This window comes from Rhipicephalus sanguineus, chromosome 3 (genome assembly GCF_013339695.2).
Source record: "Rhipicephalus sanguineus isolate Rsan-2018 chromosome 3, BIME_Rsan_1.4, whole genome shotgun sequence".
Lineage (NCBI taxonomy): Eukaryota > Metazoa > Arthropoda > Arachnida > Ixodida > Ixodidae > Rhipicephalus > Rhipicephalus sanguineus.
Window position 1 is genome coordinate 109,349,620 of NC_051178.1, and position 20,056 is coordinate 109,369,675.

Here is a 20,056-nt window from a genome sequence, read left to right on the forward strand (position 1 = left end):
AATCGGAGCGCCGACCTTGCCACCTGGCTTCGGGCTTACCTGCCTGCCTGCCGGCGGAAGACAGAGGAAAGGGGACCGCCCCTCCTTGCCCTCCGAAGAAGCGAGAGGAAGTTTTTCAACTCTCCTCTCCCCCTCCCCGCCCTCTTCCTCGCCCAAGGTGGCAGCAGAAGGGGGGCCTCCTTCGTCGCGGGCCGTGCTGCCGCACAGAACACGACCGGAGAGCGTCGGCGGCGGCGACGACGACGACGTAGCGAAGCGTACGTCCCGCTTTTTTTCCTCAGACCAGCCCCGAGTGGCGGCCTCGCCGAGTGCGTCTGTGTGCGGTGCGGTGCGTGAGGTGTGTGCTGGTTTTTGTGGTGGTTTCCTGTGAGCCGGCGGCCAGAGTCAGCCAAGATGCGGATGGACTGCGTGGACCGGGCCGTCTCGTGGCTCTTCAAGGTGGTGGGGGAGTTTATCGCTCGCTACCCGGGCTACTTCGTCATCGTGCCCCTGCTCGTGGCCGCGTGCCTGGCCACGGGCATCCAGCGCATGGTGTACGTGGACGACCCGGAGTACCTCTTCAGTCCCGTCAACGGCCGGTCGCACGACGAGCGGCGCATCGTCGAGGCGCTGTTCCCGCAGAACACGTCGTTCAACTTCGACATCGGTCGCCAGACGAAGCCCGAAAAGTTCGGTCGCCTCATCGTGATGACCCGCGACGGCGACAACCTGCTGACGCGCAAGGTGTGGGACGAGATCATGCTCCTGGACCAGATCGTCAGGAACATGACCGTCCTCTGGGACGACGACATCTGGATGTACGAGCAGATATGCGCGCGCGACGGCCGCTTCTGCTACCCGAACGAGCTGCTCGACTTCTACCCGTACATCGACCAGATCGAGAACGGCACCTTCAAGCTGGAGTACCCGCTCCGGATAGACCGGGCGCGCCAGAAGATCTACTTCACCGGCGCCCTTATGGGAGGCATCGAGCGTGACGCCGACGGCTTCATCAAGTCGGCGCAGGCGATGGCCATGTTCTACTACCTGGACACGTCTTCGCGCAAGGCCAACCTGCGTTCGCAGGCCTGGGAGTACGCCTTCCTGGACCTCATGGAGTCGCTCGAGTTCGAGCACATCCGGCTGGCCTGGTTCACCTCGCGGTCGCTGGCCGACGAGCTGGAGAAGAACACGACCACGGTGACGCCTTTCTTCAGCATCACCGTGGTGATCATGCTCATATTCACGGTGACCACGTGCCTCATGCGCGACGCGGTGCGCAGCAAGCCCTGGCTCGGCATCCTGGGCTGCCTGTCGGCCGCCGTGTCGGTCATAGCCGGCTTCGGCATGGTGATCTACCTGGGACTCGAGTTCATCGGCATCAACATGGCCGCGCCGTTCCTCATGTTAGGTGAGTCACGCATGCTTTCGGCCGAAGCAAAGAGCGCGCACGAGAAACCTGATGCGCACCGTTCAAGATCGACTTCGTGCATGCGAATTTACATTGGAGCCCCGGAGCACCGCGTTAAGCGTTTATCGTCTGTATACATCATTCATGAAGTATCGCACGAGTTGGTTTCTTACGAAGAAAAAAAAGAAACAAATGTGAGTCGAGGTCGTAGACAAGTACAGCAATGTTTGTGGTATCTATTTCTTGTAATTTCATTTTTTTTTTTACTTCGGTGAGTGCGAACATCAGAGGTCTGGGTTAAATGCTTTCAGTCCTTATCCTTACCCATGTTTACAAAAGGGTAGCTGAAACAGTATGTTACCACCAGAGGTCGCTTACGAATGCACAGTTATCATCATCAACGGCGTCACGCACAAGCGAACAGCGCGTAAGCTGCCCGCGATTCGGACCCTTTTTTTCCCCTTCTTCCTTCCGTCGGAAAGAAGCACGAAAAATACTGGAAGTATGCTTTTCTTTCGACCTACGCCATGTTGTGAGCGAGACGCCCGGAACTTCCGCCCGAGGCGTTTAGCCGCGTTTTTATGGCACCGTCCTCGTCGCGTGGTTGTTCACACCGTGGTGCAGCTCGTTCGGCCCATGCCGCGTATACATGCATATAAGTATTGCGGGTTCCGAGAATTGCGCGATCCCGTGCAATGAACCGGTGCAGCTATAGACCACGTTTATGCTCCGACCGCGCCGGAAGTGATGACTCATGTTGCAAGAACTTTCACGTGGAGAGAGTGACGGTGGCGTTACGTCGGATGTTTCCGAATTTCGCCTTGCGTCGAATCCTCTGACAGTGGCGCTGAATGTAGCCACCTTCTGCGCGTCGGTGAAACTGAGACCATACGACCTTCGTGGAGAAGATAATCGCGAACGGATGAAGATGTCAAGTATCGCATTGTTGTCATCGCAAATCTGAAAAGGTGTCTCTATTGCGGTGTGAGCGGTGCCTGTGCACTATACTGTTCTTACCACGCGTTTCGATGCGAGCACAACGCTGTTCGTTGTGTTAAACGTAAACCAACTAAATTATTCGTGCATGTTGATAGTGATCGCATCGGTAAGATGCACGCGCAGGAGGCTCTCAAAGAGAGCTGACGAGCAACAATGCGGAATCACCTGCCCGTCTTTTTTTGCTGGCTCTTATTCTGGCTTACCAATGGTCAGATTGTGATCCGACAGGCTTACATCGAATTTCGCGATGAGAGTTAGTATTCGTGAACGAAGCAAATTTTGGAGCTTCTTTTTCATAGTATTACACGGCCGCGAGTGCTTCGTTACTAATGTGTTCTTTCCTTACGGACGTCATGAACCTAATCATCAGCGTGTCACTATCCGTACTTGCATACACATAAACACTCGTTATGTTTTCACACCACATGCCACACAAGACTTCATAGCAAGGTTGAGACGTCAGCCAGGCCAAGGAGCGGCCGACTTCGTACCGTCATTGTATTGATATCTTTGAAGTGACGTCATGGAAGCAGGTTCTTAACGTACTGGTACTCCACCATGCAGTTTAAGAGGCGTTGCCACATGGCGGCTTCGATGACGTCGACGCAGCATCATCACGTGACGGTTAGCTTGCTTCAATGCGATACCGACGCCACTGGAACGGTATTGGCCCCCGTGCACGAGTAACGGAACAACTTGCATGCGATGTACTGATAACATCAACGCCGCATCGCAAAGTTCGCGTCCTGCCATGTCGGTTGACTCCAACATGGCGATTTCAGCGACGTCAGTGCTTCCCTCTGTCCCGTTTTTTTTTTCTTCTCGCGGATCGAGCACCTCGATGGGGTATGGCACCGAAGACTTGGTCGTCGTCGCCTCGTTCTAAATGCAGACGTTTATTGAGGAAACGCTGTTGCCGGCAAGGACACGCTTACGCAGCATGTGTCACTTCCCGCTTCTCGCCCCATTGTTTCGCGCAGCGAGAAGAGAAACAGGGACGAGGAAAAGAGTTCACGGCGGAGGAGGAGGGCGGGTTGCGCCTTGCAGGAAGCCCCGCCGTTCCTCCTTGGCGCGGATACTTTCGCCCGCCGCCGCCGCCACCTGACGAAAGTGAAGGCGAGAGAACCGCGAAATGCGGCATCTTGACGCGAGCGGCGCGGTACCTTCGTGCGCGGTAGAGTTACTGTATATGCTACCTTTAGGTAGCATATACAGTATACCTAAAGGTAGCATATACAGTAACTCTAGTGCGCGGTATCGGTCGGAACAGTGCTGAAAAAAGTAAGCGGGTGTGCGGGTCGCTTTTGCCAGTATGCATGCAATACAGGCAAACATACATCACACCCTTACAAACGAATGCGAACAGTTATTTTGTTTCTTGAACTGCAAATCTGATGAACCTGACAGCTGAAACAACGTTTATACTGTAGGTTCATTTTAATAGCCAAGTCTCCGTTTTCAGAAGGCAGCAGGGTTATCGCATGACAAAATGTGTTCGAGTGCTGGCGTTACTTACTCTCCTCTCCCTTGCCCCACTCCCTCACCCAAGCACACAGTTTTACATGCAGTATATCTATGACGCGTACTCGTACTAACTTACAAAAGCACCGATAACTTCACCGAAAAAACACATTCGTTCAGACACCTGCGATGGGCATTCCGATACACGACGCTGAGCCGACTAGTCCGTGTTTCGAGTAGCTCGTCACTTTCCCATCACAGCTGAACGTTGTTTGGGGACAGGTCCCTCTCGGGTGGGGGTGGCTCGCGACGAGAGGAAAATTTTGGGAGGACGAGAAGCGGGGCTGCGAGTCTGCCGTATTTCCCGGCGGAACTAAAGCAGGACCAGAAAAGGAAAAGAAAAAGTGGGGTGGAGGAGGGGAAGTAGTTTCCCGACAGCGAAGTCGGAGATAAAAAAAGACTTTCCGCCGAACGGATGATCACCTTCTCTCCCAGTGACTGACAGAAGTCGTTGCCCCGCTCGGCCAGCCAGAGCACTGAGATATGGGTTCACGCTGTCGCAGGAGGAGGGATGGACGTCGGGTTGCGACAACACCACCTAGACTGTTGAATAGTCTAGGTGGTGCTGGTTGCGATGGACGACTACAAATGTCCACTGACCGGGAGAGTTTCCAGAAGAAAAAAAAATAAAAGAAAGGGAGATATCTCGACAGCTCACTGCAGCGATCTGGGGACGGCTGTTTTAGGTAATGTAATGAATTGCGCGAACAGGCGAGCCGCCGCGGTCACTTAGGCATACACCATTTTGCGGGACATATCGGTAATATACTTCTCGATTGTGGCGTTCTGCCTGCTGCCAGGGAAAAAAAAAAATAGAGTACTAAACATCACGAGCAGGTTAGATTGAGGTACGATAATAAAGCTATAAAAAAGAGGGATAAATAGATAAAAGCTGTAACGATGCGCTGGCTGGCCACCCGGATCGTCCGCGATGCAGGTTTGTTAAAGGCTTTCGTGGTCGTCAGCGTCGTATATGAAACGCCCCGGACAACGCCGAAGAGGATATGCTCTGGGTATTCGGTAACGATAAGGCGCCAATCGCTCGCTTCATTGTAACCCGGATCCAATGATGCTTCTTCGCCATTATTTCCCTTCATAGATAGAAATAAACAAAAAAAAATGGCGAGAAGCGAACAGTCGCTGAGATTTCATTTGTTAGTACGTGTGTTACAAACTGGTGCAGGGCGTGTTCCAATCGCGGTCATTACATTTCTTGTTTTTCTTTTTCGAGATACGTGCCGGCGAATATCAGGCGCAGCTTTGCAAAGGAGTGCGCGTTATACAATCGAAGAGGTACGATATACGCAGCGATTGCCTCCGCTATTACAGAACAGTCTGGAGGGCAAGTTTACCGCCGAAACAAGCAAATGTATGCCCGAGCAAGTCGAAGCGCGGAAGTAAAAAAAAAAAAGAAAGAAAGACGCGAACAGGTTGTTCTTTTCGGTGCGCGGTCGCCACGCGTTTGCGTAACCGGACGCGGCTGGAAGCGCTTCCGGAAACTCGTTCTCAGCAGGAAGCGGCGCGGAAGCAATGTTTCCCCGTGAAAACTTCCGTCGACGGGGTGTCCCACAGTCTCGCGCGTTTCGCTCGCGGTCAAATATACGTGGGAGGTGTCATACACGAAAAACGTACCTTAGCGCAAGACCTCCTCCTCCCTCCGCTTTCTTTCGGCGAGTTGCTAACGGCGGGTAAAGGAGTCCAGTAATAACGCGCACTCAACCAAAACTTGTGTTGTCATGTGCTGGCTAAATTATGGCCAGTGTTGGCGAACGTCGGCTAAATGTAGCTGTCCACTGTTGTAAACAACAACACCGTCTTCAGCTAGATCTAGCGACGCTATCGCGTATGCATATATCGACAACAACCTGAGTCACAGTGAGCGTGTGTCGGTACACGCATTCTAATGACACTGATTTTGGCGAATTTGACACTTTACGAAATAGTGAGCGCACACTCTGCAACATCTGTAAGTTGGCTTTACTGCAAGAATGTTTTCTATAGACCTTTACACAAGCGGCTCCGTGGACGCCGCCATAATCCTCTCTGGGCTGTGTTAGCAGGCGTGATCCCCCCCCCCCCCCCGAATGCACTGTCGAAGCTGTGACGTCAGCTTTCTTACTTTCTTACTCCGGTGCCACAGCCAGCCCAGCATGGCGGTGCTTTTCTCTCCTGTGAAAAGGTCTACACGAAACCTCCCGTTCCCACACTGCACTTCTCGCTCTAACCTCACCCTTCCACATTCCAGAGAAGGTGCACAAGCACCACAGAAGCCTTTCAAAAATTACTATGGGAACGCCACGCTTCATGGTATGCAGAGAGAAACTAAAGAAAGGAAAGCCAGGACGAGTGCTGAATGGAAAAAAAAAATAATAATGTTTGCCTGCTAGTCTGTGGTCGAGGCTGTTCGCGTGGAAAATGACCTTGCTCGCGCATGCGCCGTGGCTGTTTTGCAAGGTGTCGATTTAAATAGTGAACCGACGGCAGACGACAAACACGAACCCGGAAAAAAAAATAATAACAGAGCCGTACAAACGCTCTTCCTTCCAAGCGGATCACTGTACCCGGTGTACTGTATGGGTGATGGCGTGCGTCGATGCGACACGCCCGGCCGCGTTTGCATTACGCAGCGGGAGACGCCATAACCCCGCCTCGACACTGTCCTCTCTTCTGTCGCATCAGTGTAATTAGCCTTCCTGGCGCATTACCGAGCTCTTTTCCATTATTTGATTCGCATCCGACGGAGGCTGAGCCCTGCTCAAGACAACGGGCTGTAGCAAAGTATACAACCCCATTGCCTCGCCACACTGAATCACTTCGCCTCCACTACCGCTTTTCACATGCATGCGATGCGCTAATAATGCAACGCGACTTCCTACCTGACGCATTCGTTGTAGCAGGGCGTGACATCAGCCCATCATATAGCAGCCGCCGTATTCTCCCTTTGTACGTGGCATGAGCGAAGTGGGTGACGAGGTCAATTTTTCTTCAAGAATCCGGATTTGGAACACTGTTCAACCTCGTTATAACGAACATTGAGTTCACGAATTATCGGTTATAACAAAGTAAACGGAGATTAATCTTGCCATTGATTCAGTGCTACTAATATGCGTTTATAGCAAATTTTCGGATATAGCGAAACAGCTTCCGTGTCAGACGCGACTTCGCTATAATGAGGTCTGACTACTCCAAGCGGAACTGATGAGAGGAAATAAAAAACAAGAACTATGAAAAAAGTCCGTGCGGGATGTTGACCCAGTTGTCATGATCTTCGATGGTATTCCTCTTGAAACGGTGGCAGCATCAAGTAGCCACCCACCTACCATTTTGTTACTACCGGGTATCGTTTGATATACTGCAGCCCTAGCATTCCGCCTATCTTTCTGTCTGTTTTTCACTCCTACCAGCCCCCTATTTCTGCGGCGTTCCGTTGTTTATACACCGTGCTGCAACGCTTGCGTTTCTGTCGATCCCTTCCCCAATAAACAAGGCGACCTTATGGCGACCTCTAGGGCGCGAAACTGAGACGTAACACGATACGGCGGTGTGAGCGACGGAGGCGACCGCCGTCTCGTTCGGTGCAGTTAGGAAACGCGAAGTCCCGCTGCGCCGTCGACGTTGGCCAACCGCGTGTGGCACGCTGACCCCACGCGCTCGCCGTGCTTGCCTTTGCTTGCTGCGCCGACGACGCAAGGGCGCGGTGTACTGATCCGGCCGCACAACGCCGTGTCCTCATCGGCGACAGTCCCGCCGGTCGTAGGTAGCATTGCGCAGCAGCAGCACCCTGAGATGCAAACTGATCAAGCGAGAACACGGCTTTTCAGGCGTCGTGTGGTTTTTTTTTTTTTATCCATTTGAGACGCGAATTATGACTGGGTATCCTTATGGCCTACCAAGGCAGCGTAGCGGCCATGGCGTTACGCTGCCTTAATGCGAGGGCGCCGGTTCGATTCCCTGCAACAGAAGCCGTGTTTCCATGGGAGGAACAAACAACATACAAGCTGAACAACTTAGAAAGGTGGCCTGTTGAACCCTCAACTTCCCCTCTGGCCACGCCTCTGTTCGAGAGCTTTATTTCTGGTCCATAGTCGGAACACAGCACACCAGTGTTTAAATGAGTCGTTACGCAAAATTTTGAAAGCGAGATAACCTGTGGGGTTTGTGTGAGCGCACACGCATCATCTACGAAATATGAACGGCTAACATAGCGTAGAACATATTTAAAATCAATGTTAAAGCGCGTGTCACGCAGCTGCACGGGAAACGCACCACCTCACGACATCTACGCCAACTTGTTTTAATTTCCAATCGAATACCAGAGTCGTGTATGGCAGAGAAACTCTGGGGCAGCGCTCCTGTTCTCTCTCTCCTTTCTCTTTCTATTTCCCATTTCCTTACCCCAGAGTAGGGTAGCAAACCGGACGCTCGTCTGATTGAGCTCCCTGCTTTTCCTCATCTTGAGTTCGTTACCTTTTAAGCCCTGTTCAAAAGTGAGTCGTGCCACTATATGTAGACGCCATGACCGGTTTTCCGGTGCTATTTCATGAGCGAAAGCGACGGCGGCGGTGGATTGCGGCTGTACGACGTAGAAGCTAAGCAATCGCGCTTTGTTTACGGCAGTGTTAGAAACGATTACCGTGTTTTTTATTTCTTCTTTTTTGTCGCTACGTTTTCAGCGAACGCTACTACGTTTACACTTGGTCGCCTCGCCTGCATTGTAGACACTACAATTCACATGAGGTTATTACTGATAAGACACTATACCATGGCTCACTTGAAAAACGAATGGCGCGAAGCGCAATGCGAGAGAATGTGGGGCAGGTGACGGCTCCTTTAAAAAAGCGCCGTGGAATCACACGTGTGCTGTACGAAATCGGCTGCATTCTACCTATTGATGGCACTGGAATGCGATCATCGGTGCAGAATGTTCGCTGTGCGCTTCTGCGCCGATGATGACAAGCTTATCGTTTATTTTTTTACAAGTTTATCGTGCTGGTTTCAAAGTTTTACCAACGCTGACCCTTCACGTGGCCCACCCTGTGAAATCTATACGCCGGTGCGACAGCGCTCCCTCAAAATCTACTATATCAGCACATGGCACGTAAACGAAGCTACTGTGTCGAGAAAAAAACATTGGTTCACGCGTCAACGCATGCAGGCGTTAGTGATCGGGACGTTATAAAGAAAGCGGTGTACTTACGATTGACATCGGACACATGTCCACTATTATAAAGTGCGGCTCCTTTGCGCACACTGTTGCCGCAAAAGTAATTATCTGGGACCGCGCACAACCGGCGAATCGCACGCGCGCAAATGAGGCGTCTGCTACGCGACCCGCGAGCGGCTCCAACGGCCGCCGCTACGCGGCTTTCAGTGGCGCTGCGCATCGCGGAGACTCACACGGTTATATCGAGTCGCGAATTCCGCAGTGCCCGTACAGATGACGTCATCGGACAGTAAACGACGGCGGGCAGCCTTGCTTCCGCAGCGGCCGCTGTGCCGTTTTATCTCACGTGTAGCGGGTGTCGTTCGTTTCCTCCAAAGCCACATTTAGCCGTCGCAGCTGCCACAGTGGTGTCCCATTTCATACGCGCTTCCTCCGCCAGTGCACCGGCTTACATAGTCCGGCGTAGCAGTAGATAAAGATTACGCGCAGGCTACTTCCAAAATGAGTGTAGGACACTCAGCCGGCGGCCGCGGTGGGTTACGTCAACGGAAGGCTTGCACAACCGATCGACGTGACTGCGGCGGACGCCTTTCCTGCGCTCTCCGCAAACAAGAGTGTAGCGTCTTGGGCGGATGAAAGCGCCTCGCCCCCCTCCTCGCTCCTCCCCAAAACAACAACCAAGATGGTTCGCTCCAGAAGCGTAGTGATTTGGATGGTTGGTATGGTATGGGCGAGTTGGTAATATACAAGGACAAGGACTTGTCCTTGTATGTCCTTGTATGTGCTTGTCCCTGTATATTCTCACTTCTTCTCTGTTAGTGTAGCGCCACCAAATCATCAAAGTAGATTGCTCTTTTATACTCCGGATTATGAAATATAGATTCCAACGCCTGCAAGGCAGTTCAATCATACACCTGCTGAATGATAATGCTGGAAAAGGAGCTTAGAAGTTTGGCGTTCATCTTTTCGAGCTCGGATGTGGGCATGTCGGGTTTAAACGCTCTTGATTGGGTCTCTAAGGCAGATGTACTCAAAGAGTTGAGAAATGTGTTAAATATTTGCGAAACGTGTAGCTTTGTGTAGCTTGACATGTTCGAACGGGTTAGTTGTTCTAGTGAAATGACGTATCGAATAACGGATTCGAAGGCAGAAAAATCGACGGCGTTTTACGACCGTGGCCTCTAGAAGACAGCTGAACAAAGACAAAAAAAAAGAAAGTGGATAGAGACAAAATGAATGAAAATGAGCAAAATGGCCCGAAGAAAGGATACAAATCGTTCTTTAATAATAACATAGTTACGTCAAGTATAGGCAACGGCAAGAAACGACAGCGTCAAAAGTAGGTACAGACAGACATTAGAAGATAGATAGATAGATAGATAGATAGATAGATAGATAGATAGATAGATAGATAGATAGATAGATAGATAGATAGATAGATAGATAGATAGATAGATAGATAGATAGATAGATAGATAGATAGATAGATAGATAGATAGATAGATAGATAGATAGATAGATAGATAGATAGATAGATAGATAGATAGATAGATAGATAGATAGATAGATAGATAGATAGATAGATAGATAGATAGATAGATAGATAGATAGATAGATAGATAGATAAAGGAAAGGCAGGGAGGTTAACCAAGACTGAGCCCGGTTCTAAGAGCAGAGAAAGGCCCACTATTGGTGCCTCCGACACAGTAATTGTTTTGTGCTCGACGTCACAGACGGTGAGTCAGTCCCGAACCCTTCCAAAACTTCACCAAGGCTTTCTTTGGTTCTCGCAACTGTGATGCCCATTAGAACGCAGTTGGTAATAAGAAAAATATATCTGATAAAAACGGTAAAAAGGTTGGTCGTACCATAGTGGTGGCCTTTGAACTCATAAAAATTGCGGCCTTGAAAAACTTGGAAGCAGAGAGTCTGTTTGTTTGCGGGGGCATCTGAGCGGGTCCACATGCATTAAAACAACGGCAGAATGCTTGCTCTGCGTGCCAGAGACACTTTGTTGTTGCAGTCGCGACGGAGCTGCTTCAGCTCACTCAACCGAGAAGGAAAAAAAAAAAGAAACAGTGAACCTGTTGCGGCCGCACGTGTTATGCAGCGGGCTACAATTCTGTCCTTGGGTGCGAAGCTTATACAGTTTGCCTCGGAGAAATCGTGCCAAGATTCTTCTTCTAACTCGACTGCTTTGTTTGCCAGATCTGTGCTACGTACTTTCCTCCCCTATAGTCATGTTTCTTTTTCTTTTTTTTTTTTTTTTTTTGTTGTCTTCAGTCTGGTTCTTATGTTTTTCGTTGCCACGTTCACTCACTCACGCTTCAGGCGGCATTCTACAAGCGACTGCTTTCGACCATTCATTCGATTTAGTCAGTCGTTCATCGGCGCGTTCGGGTAGCACGAGACGAGATGGCGCACACGTTTAAAGAATCGATTGGCGTCTCGTGAAGACTGGAGTATAGTAGATCCTTCTATTATGGCAAAACGGAGGGTTGCGTATTGTCAGAAGCTACATGTGTTTTGTGTACGTACGGATTCAGAGAAACGGGGCTCTCCACTGGATTGAACAGCAAAAGACTGCGAGAACACTTGGACGGGGAAGAAAAAGAAGGACGGCATAGAAAATCAGAAATAAACAAATAATGGAATAGTAAAAAAAGCACTAAAGAGAGAACAATTTCTCGGGTTAGTAAAATGGCCCTTCTACAACACCAAAAGCATCGCGAACGGACGCTCGGTAAGCTAGCAAAAGCACGATAATGGCACTACGGGTGGCAAAGCCACCTTGAGTATCCAGCAACAACACGAAGTGACGTTATAGATTTCGACGGCATCCGCTCGGGCCTACGCGTGTCTTCACCGGTAGAAATGAATTCCCTTTCGCTGCAAGTGGCTTCAGTGACAACATGACAAGTTTTTTTTTTAATTTGAATTTCATTGGGCCTGCGTGGGCGACTAAAAAAGAAAAGGGCAAAACCGAAAAGAGTAAAACATACTCTGCTTTTTCTTTCTTTTTTTTTTTCTTAGAGTGTATGCTTGACGGGCGTATCACGTGCGCAGGCGCGCATACAGCCACAGCGACCGAATAACAAAATGCTCGCTTGGTGGTTCAGTGTAGCATTGCGTTATCTTCTGTTTCAGAATGTGTTTCAGCATTTTGATCGAATGAGCTTTTAGGAACGTGTATCGGGGAAGAAGAGACGAGAGCGCAGACGTGCTATGTCGCGCTGTCCAAAACACTCGTCCGTGCCGTCTCGGACGGTCGTAGCAGCGGCGTCATTAAACATTCCCGGCGCTCGTCCAGAAGCAAGCACACTGACGAGGAAAGTATCTGGGCGCTAATCGCTAATACACGTGTCACAAGGCCGGGCACGTGGATTGCCGTCATCGAACGTATTTATGGCCTCACGCGTTTCTGCCGAAGCACATGAGCCACAGCTGCCAACGTGCTTCTTCACAATTAGCTCATACGTGTACTCACATAAACATCGATTAGATATGCTAAAAAAAAATGAAAGGGAGTGAGTGATTCGCTTGTTTGATGAAATGGCCCTTCATATGAAGTAAAAAGAAGAGTTAAGGGAACGCGTAAATTTTGCAATAACAGGGCGGACTTGAGCCACATGCTCTGGGCGTGCCCGGAGGCTCCCATGAGGGACGAATTCCCAGACGGGCGTGGGTGGAGGGCCGCGCTCCTCAGCTCCGACTCACAATTACAAGCACGCTTAGTGCGGCAGGCCGAAGACGCTGCCAGGGCCCACGGGATCTTGGCCGACGTCTAGGTTGGGTCCCCCCTTCTGAAAGGGGGAGGGGGATCTTTCTGCTAATTAAATAAAGTTCGTTCATCATCATCATCAAGGGAACGTTGCTCGTTAATTTTGTCAGCCACTTTGTTACTTTGCTAATTTTGTCAAGGCCATTTTGTCATATAATATCCGACTTATATATAGAGGGACTGGTTTCTATCTATCTATCTATCTATCTATCTATCTATCTATCTATCTATCTATCTATCTATCTATCTATCTATCTATCTATCTATCTATCTATCTATCTATCTATCTATCTATCTATCTATCTATCTATCTATCTATCTATCTATCAGAAGCGCCAGGCCGCACGTACAAAAAACACATATACACACATTTAATTCGATGTTTCTACTTTCTCAAGAGTGGCCTGTCCTCTGCCGAAACGTGGAATTAAATATCTTTTCATATGTACTTGGACCTGCGCATCTTATTGCTCATTAATCTCCGTACCAAGGACACTGCATTTATATTCGTATATATAAATGTTTGAAGGCCACCGGTGGGGCAGCCTTGGTTCGACGGGTCGTTTGCTTTCGAAAGGTGACGGCGACTCCGTGCGAGTGGACGAGACGAAAGGGGCGCGTCCTTTCCGTTAGCTCGCTTGCTCAGTTGCCCGAAGTATGCGTTGTGAGCGAAATCAGCCCACCATCGCAATGCTTCGACGGCATCTCGAGCTCGGCGTGGGCGTGGCGCGGCCCTTAGTGTTTACCGGGCAAACACTCGAAACGCAGGATTCCCCGCGTCGATAATAAAAATACCGCGCGTGAATGTCGTTTGCGGAGCCTCACTGCACGCGTTAAAAGCCACGTCGCAGAGCAGGTCAACATAGGTGTGTATGAATCTACGTATGCCGGTTGGCGCTGATGTGCAAACGCGTTTGGTGCGAGGCCCTGCCTGCGACGCGCCGTTTGTTTACGCTTCCGCTTCTTTCTCGCAGCCCGATCTAACTCAGCAGAAAACTTCGCAACAACACGAAGGTTCTCCACTATGAATCGTAGTTTACACCACCGTCCTGCTTTTATCGTCCTTAGCCTCATTTTCAGTACACATTAAATGACGACGGTAGCCGTAATTGCGCATGTTTAAAGATGTTCTTATTGATATTTCGGCGCGTGACAAATTGGATGTTTGAGACGATAGCTTGACTGTCGAAGCTATTTCGCGGCACTTTTCGTGTCGTCCTGTCGACGTTCCGCGAAGATGGTCAGAAAAAAAAAGAAAAGAAAAAGATTAAAGGAAGCATCATCTGTCCCGACTGAGAATTTGTTTCAACAACTCGGTGTTTCACATATTTTTCACGGGGCAAAGGATGCTAAATAAAGTTTTTCGGCCTTCAACAAATTCAAAATTAAATTTCTGCGGTTTTTACGACTACGCGGAAAGTCGTATAGTAGGCAAATCCGAAATAATTTTGACTAGCACGCACCTAAATATAGATGGCTTGCACCTGACGTCATGGAAGCAGCTTCTGAAAGGAACTGGGACTCCACGATGGCGGCTTTGACGACAAACAAGTCGCGTCTATGTGAAAACGATGCGGCAGGAACGTCTCTGTGCGTGAATAATGAAAGACCCTGCATGTGACGTTTTGATGACATTAATGCGACATCGAAACGTCGTGTCCCCACATGCTGGTGCTCCCACACGGCGCTTTCAGTGACGTCAGTGGAGGCCATCTATAAGCTCACGTGCGTTTTGGCACTTCACCTCCACCGGAATGCGGCCTCCGTGGCCAGGATTCGATCCCGCGTCCCCGAGTGCAGCAGCGTTGCACGCTAGCTGCCAAGCTACCACGGCAGGTGCTTCAATAATAATAATAAAAAAAATTGGCCGCGTATCTGCGTGCTTCGCTGCAAATGTCGTCGAAAGACGATAGTCTTCTGCCGGCCGTACTACGTGAGTCCTCCTCTATGTTGAATCACAGCATCTGGCTCCTAGCGTCGCATTTGCAGCACAGCGCAAAAAAAAAAAAAAAAAACACTAGCATTTTCAGCAGCAGCGCAAGAAACACTAGGGCCTTTAGAATTACGTATCTATGTATTTTCTAGTAGAGGAACGCACCACCTAATACTTACGTATTAATGTTGTGCCTCAGGTATGGGTAACATTTGCTTTTTGATAGACAATGTTCACAAGTATGAACGGCGATAGCAATGCAAGATGGCTGGGCGTTCAGAAAGTGGTTAAACTTTGGCCGGGTGGCTGAATCGGGTGAAAGACAGACAAACCGAAAGACAAACAGACCAAAATTTCCGCGTCTAAGTTCCCCGAGAAAGACTATCGTCTTTAAAAGAGAGACCGAAGTTGACTGCGTGGGACGACTAGACACGTCGCATTGTTGTCCCGCGTGTCGGGCAGGGTAGGGTTCCCCCCATCGACAGCGTCTCCGTCGTCGTCAACGGCCCGCGTGCGCTGGCTGCACGTTCACGGCGGGCCACTTTCACCCATTGGCGGCTGCGTGAAACTGGTTTTCCCCTTGCGCCAACCCCCGCCAGGAAGCCTCGCTCGGCCCCGAGGGTTTAGCGGCAGCAGTGGTCGTGTGGCGGGCGACCGCGATATACCATAGGTACGAGTACGAGCATATACTCTTTGTGGCCTTCAGAAAGAGAGAGAGGGGGGGGGAGAGTTTTGCAGCAGTCACCTCTGTAGTGTATCATGTGTCCGCAGTAGTAGCACAGCAGGTTGTGGTGTAGCGCCGAGCCTTCGGAAATCTTCAAATTTCCCGGTTTTTCGATGTTTCCTCGAATTCCGGTAAAATCGATGTTGGGTAAGCACGAGGGTGCGCGTTCGATTCCCCGGCCGCGGTGGCGGCATTTCGACGGGGGCGAAATGCAAAAAACACCCGGGTACCTTAGATTGAGAACACCAGGTAAAATTGAAATTGAAGTTGTTTCATTTGCATTCCTGTATACAGATGCAGATAGGGGGGGGGGGGATCGTAGCACAAAAGCTGTCCTCGAACAGCTTGACGAGTCTACAACCGTTTCACTTGACAGAAAGGCAGTATGCGTACATATACGATCTTAAGTATTCCGGAGCCCTCCCCCATACACGGCTTGCCTTATTATCGCATACATAGCGTGGTTGTGGCAACGGCACGAAAAAAAATCAGACAGAATTCAGTTCAGCGCTGAGCCGCGGCGTATACGACCATGCCGACGTGTTCGGCATTGTCCGCACAGAGTTCAGAGAAAAGCTCGAGGGGCTGCTAAATGCATGGTGTTCTAGCAGCGCCGGTTTACCGTACGGTAAGTACGGTAATATCGTACCGTCGTGGTCGGCATCGTCACTTGTTTTTTTATCTGAAAGACCTCTATTAACGACCTTGATCATCTCATCACGTTATACCATACACAATAAGCTACTCGCGTGGCGAAAACATTTTAAAAAGCCACGTGCCGACCACGACGGTATGGCTTTACCGTACGGTAAACCGGCACTGTTAAAACCATATTACCTGGATCTGTGACTGGCCGCACTTCACTGATTAAGGTTATCACGGAGAACAAGGCAATACAGTACCCAAGCCAGATGATCGTCGATGTACCATTCTCCTTTGCGCTGGCCGGCGGACGGTATACGCGGGCATTGCTTGTGCAACAATATATCCCTTATTAAGATTGTAAGTTGAGCGCGCTGGTTCGTGTTCATGATTGGTGGTTGGTGTTCGTGAGCGCTGCACGAAATTTCATCACGAATATATTCTTGTCCGAGCACAGCCAGGAGGTCATCCATCGTCGTGTAGTGTATAGCATGATGCTTGTCTCCCGGCCCGTCACGCACACTGCACACGAAGAAGGGACGGACCTAAAAGGGTCGTCGTCGTGCGTAAATGCCACGCGAGGCATTGAGGACACGCCTGAGCCATCTCTGTGAATGAGTGTTGACTAGCTTTAGACATTGCGCAGCGGTCGTCGCGGTGCTTAGTAGGAGGTTGGTCCGTAACGCATGGCCTTAAAGCGAGATAATTGTGGTGGCCTTAAGTTTGATTACTTCAGGTTTCGTGTTCCGAACGGATAAATTGTACGAGTGTCAGAGATGCCGCCATCAAGCAGTACCATATACCGAGATCTTCAGCCAGTCGTGAGCAGCAAATGACAAGAAAGGCATCGAATCGAGTGAAAAGAAATCGACACATTGCGCCGGCCAAGACGGAAGTATCCTGTCCAGCAAGAACGCCGAAAGCCTCTTCGTTGGGCGGGGCGCTCTTTGCGAGAGCGAGGCCTGGGGGGTGCTGAAGGAGTGCTGCATACGACGTCAGCCAAGCATTGCTAGCACCGAGCAGCAGCAACAATGGCTTCGTCAGCAACAACAGCAGTAGCAGCGAACAAAGCGAGAACGGACTTACCCACCTGTTGCGCAATGGCCGCTGACGTTGCGCCGCGGTGCGCCAAGAAAGGGAAATGAGGCCAATTTCGTGAGCACGAATCCCTACATAAGAAGATAGAAGAAAGAAAGAGAGACACTGAAGCCATGATCATCGCGGTCACTATTTTCTCCGCTGCAGAAATGGCTGCGCAGCAGGCATACAATGGTGTATAACGCGCGAGACTTTTCTTAGCCGTCACGTGGCACGTCGTCAGGCTTACTTTCAGGTCGCATGTTTGTGTACTCTCGAGTGCCACAGGATGCCCGTCGCTCAAGTGTGACGTCACAGAGGGTCTTTCACGTCACGCATAAGCGCTCGAGTATCCGCAAGAACGCCGGTTGTCCAACGATACACACAGTCCGTGCGTCCTGCTGCTACCGCTGTGCACTATCACGTTAATGCATTCAGCTGGGCTCGTTTGTAATGATTTAATGAATCCATAGAACTAGAGAACACACACTACAGAATACCCAGAACGACACTGGTTGTCCTGGTGTTGTCCCAGTGTCTGGCGTAGAAGACTCGAAATGCGTGCAAAGTGTCACAGCATGCACTGCAGTTCGGCTTATGCAGTGGCATTCAGCAAGCACCAAGCGATTCCGAACGACGCGTACATGCGAAGCAGAATAAGAACAATGCTATATATTTCCTTTTTTCTTCATCAGACGGAATCTCCGGGCTGAGACATTAACGTGCGTCCTGTTTGATAGAGACACATTCATACTTTAGTTCGGCGCTACGGTAGGGTAGCCAACCGGAAGTGTTTGTGGTTAACCTCCCTTCCTTCTCCTTTTTCTGTTTCCTTCCTACGGTACACCGATCATATTTCATGGTGTTATCTATAGGGATCTTCCGCCTATGTTGCCTTGCACCTCTTTCTTTGAAGGCTCGTTTCTTTGTTTGACACAGCGTTAATGAAAACCGGCATATAAAGAAGCCAAGGACGGTATAGGGTACGTTAGTTGCACTCTTAACTGTATTGTAGTAATTCTGATATAGATGTGAAGAAAGTATATTGGACGAAAAGACAACTTGCCGCCGGCAGGGATCGAACCTGCAGCCTTCGGACTACGCGCCCGATGATCTATCGGGCGCTTCTTTATATACCGGCTTTTATTAGCTTCTTCCTTTCATTCACATCAGATCTAGCCAACATGTCTGCGTACAGATTTCGTTTAGTAACGTCTGATCTCGGGTCACTCTGTACATGACTAGAGAAAAGTCGAAGAATTAAGAATCGTTTGCTACTGCGCGCTTAGTTTGACATTTTGCCCCCTATAGCCGCATGTTTTCGTGACGGTCGCATTGCTTACGACCTCTGCGACCGTATGTATACGCGCACAAACGTCGCCATTTTCGCGCCTTTGCGGAGTACGCCTCGCGTTGTCTTCAGAATTGCCGCGGCTCATTAACGTTCCGCATGTCGCTGTTCTACGTGCGGCGCGAAGCACTGCCTTCGAGGCGTCGAGGTGTGGTTGCGTAACGCGGGCTTAAGTGGCGAGAAATGCATCGCAAAAGACGTTGCTTCTCCGCCAGAACCACCGAGAACGCACAACGGCTCATCTGGTTTACAAAAAAGGCAACGCCAAACCAGCGAGTTTGTGTACGCTGGGAGTCTATAGTTTGGAATACGGCCACTTAGGTATATTCCGTTTTGTTTTGTCCTTTCTTCAAAGGTAGCAGAAATTTCTTGTTTTCATCTCGAGCAAGAAGAGGCAGGCGTCAGGCGGTCGCCCTGCATTGACGTCATCGGAGCGTGCCGTGACCTTGTTCAGCGTCTAAGTGCCCCATCTCGACGTTTCCTCGCACTGTGACGTCAATGGCGAGCGGCCAAGCTATGCCACTGGTTCTCCCACACAACATGATGCTACTGGACGCTGTTTAGCGGTCGTGCGAACCAGTTTCGTTCAACTCCCCCCTCCCTCAATCCTCCTCCCTTAGCACAACGTAGCACAATGCCTTTTTAAGAAAATATGGTACAGTAAGGTATATCACACTTTTGATGATCTATAACATATTTTATAACACTAAAGTACTAACAATAGTGTATAACGAATATATCAGACACTTGGAAACAGTTCAAAATGGTAGAGCAAAAATTAAGGAAAACACACACATACAGAAAGCATTCACTAGAGAAATCAGATACCTAAGTGGGGTCATGATTTCAGGTAGTCATTAATTCTGTCCAAAAAGATGTCTAAGGTAGGCGATGTTACAATGTCGTCTGGTAACAAGTTCCATTGAGCAATGGCTTTAGGGAAAAAGCTAAACTTGAAGCAATTATTTCGGGCAAACGGCGGGGGAATAAACATACTATGACGTTGTCGAGAAATTTCATTGTGTTTAATTTCAAAGTATTGGTCGTGATTTATTTTTATTTTGTTGTGTATAATTTCATAGAGGTACTTCAATCGTTCGTAAGAGCATCGGACCTCGAGCGAGGAAAGGTCAGCACGTTTGCACAGCTCAGAAGGCGAATGGTATCGGTGGTACTTGTTAAAAGTACACTTCTCACAGATTGCGCGCCGTCATTGGAATGTTGAAAAAGCTGTAGCGCAAAGGGGCAGTTGATTTCGCACAATACAGAAGAAGAGACGCTGGCTCTCGTAATAGTAGTTGCCTTGAGAGACCTAAAACGCCGCTTTGTTGCGTAACACAGAAAACAAGTGGCGACTGAGATGACGGCGCCTCGACCGAACGAAGCTTCACGAAAAAATAAATAAATAATAATTGGGAGGAACCTAGCCCTTCTACGTAGTGACTTGTTTCCCTTCCCAGCAATCTCACGAGGG

General features: G+C 49.7%; 1 protein-coding gene across 1 annotated transcript in view; it reads left to right on the forward strand.

Moving 5' to 3' along the window:
• Positions 1-212: 212 nt before the first annotated feature.
• LOC119386928 (patched domain-containing protein 3) overlaps positions 213-20,056 on the forward strand; it is a 103,033-nt gene continuing 83,189 nt past the window's right edge. Inside the window, exon 1 of the mRNA XM_037654217.2 lies at positions 213-1,390. Within this exon, the coding sequence (XP_037510145.1) occupies positions 394-1,390 (997 nt within the window). The 5' untranslated portion in view covers positions 213-393. The remainder of the gene's footprint in view (positions 1,391-20,056) is intronic.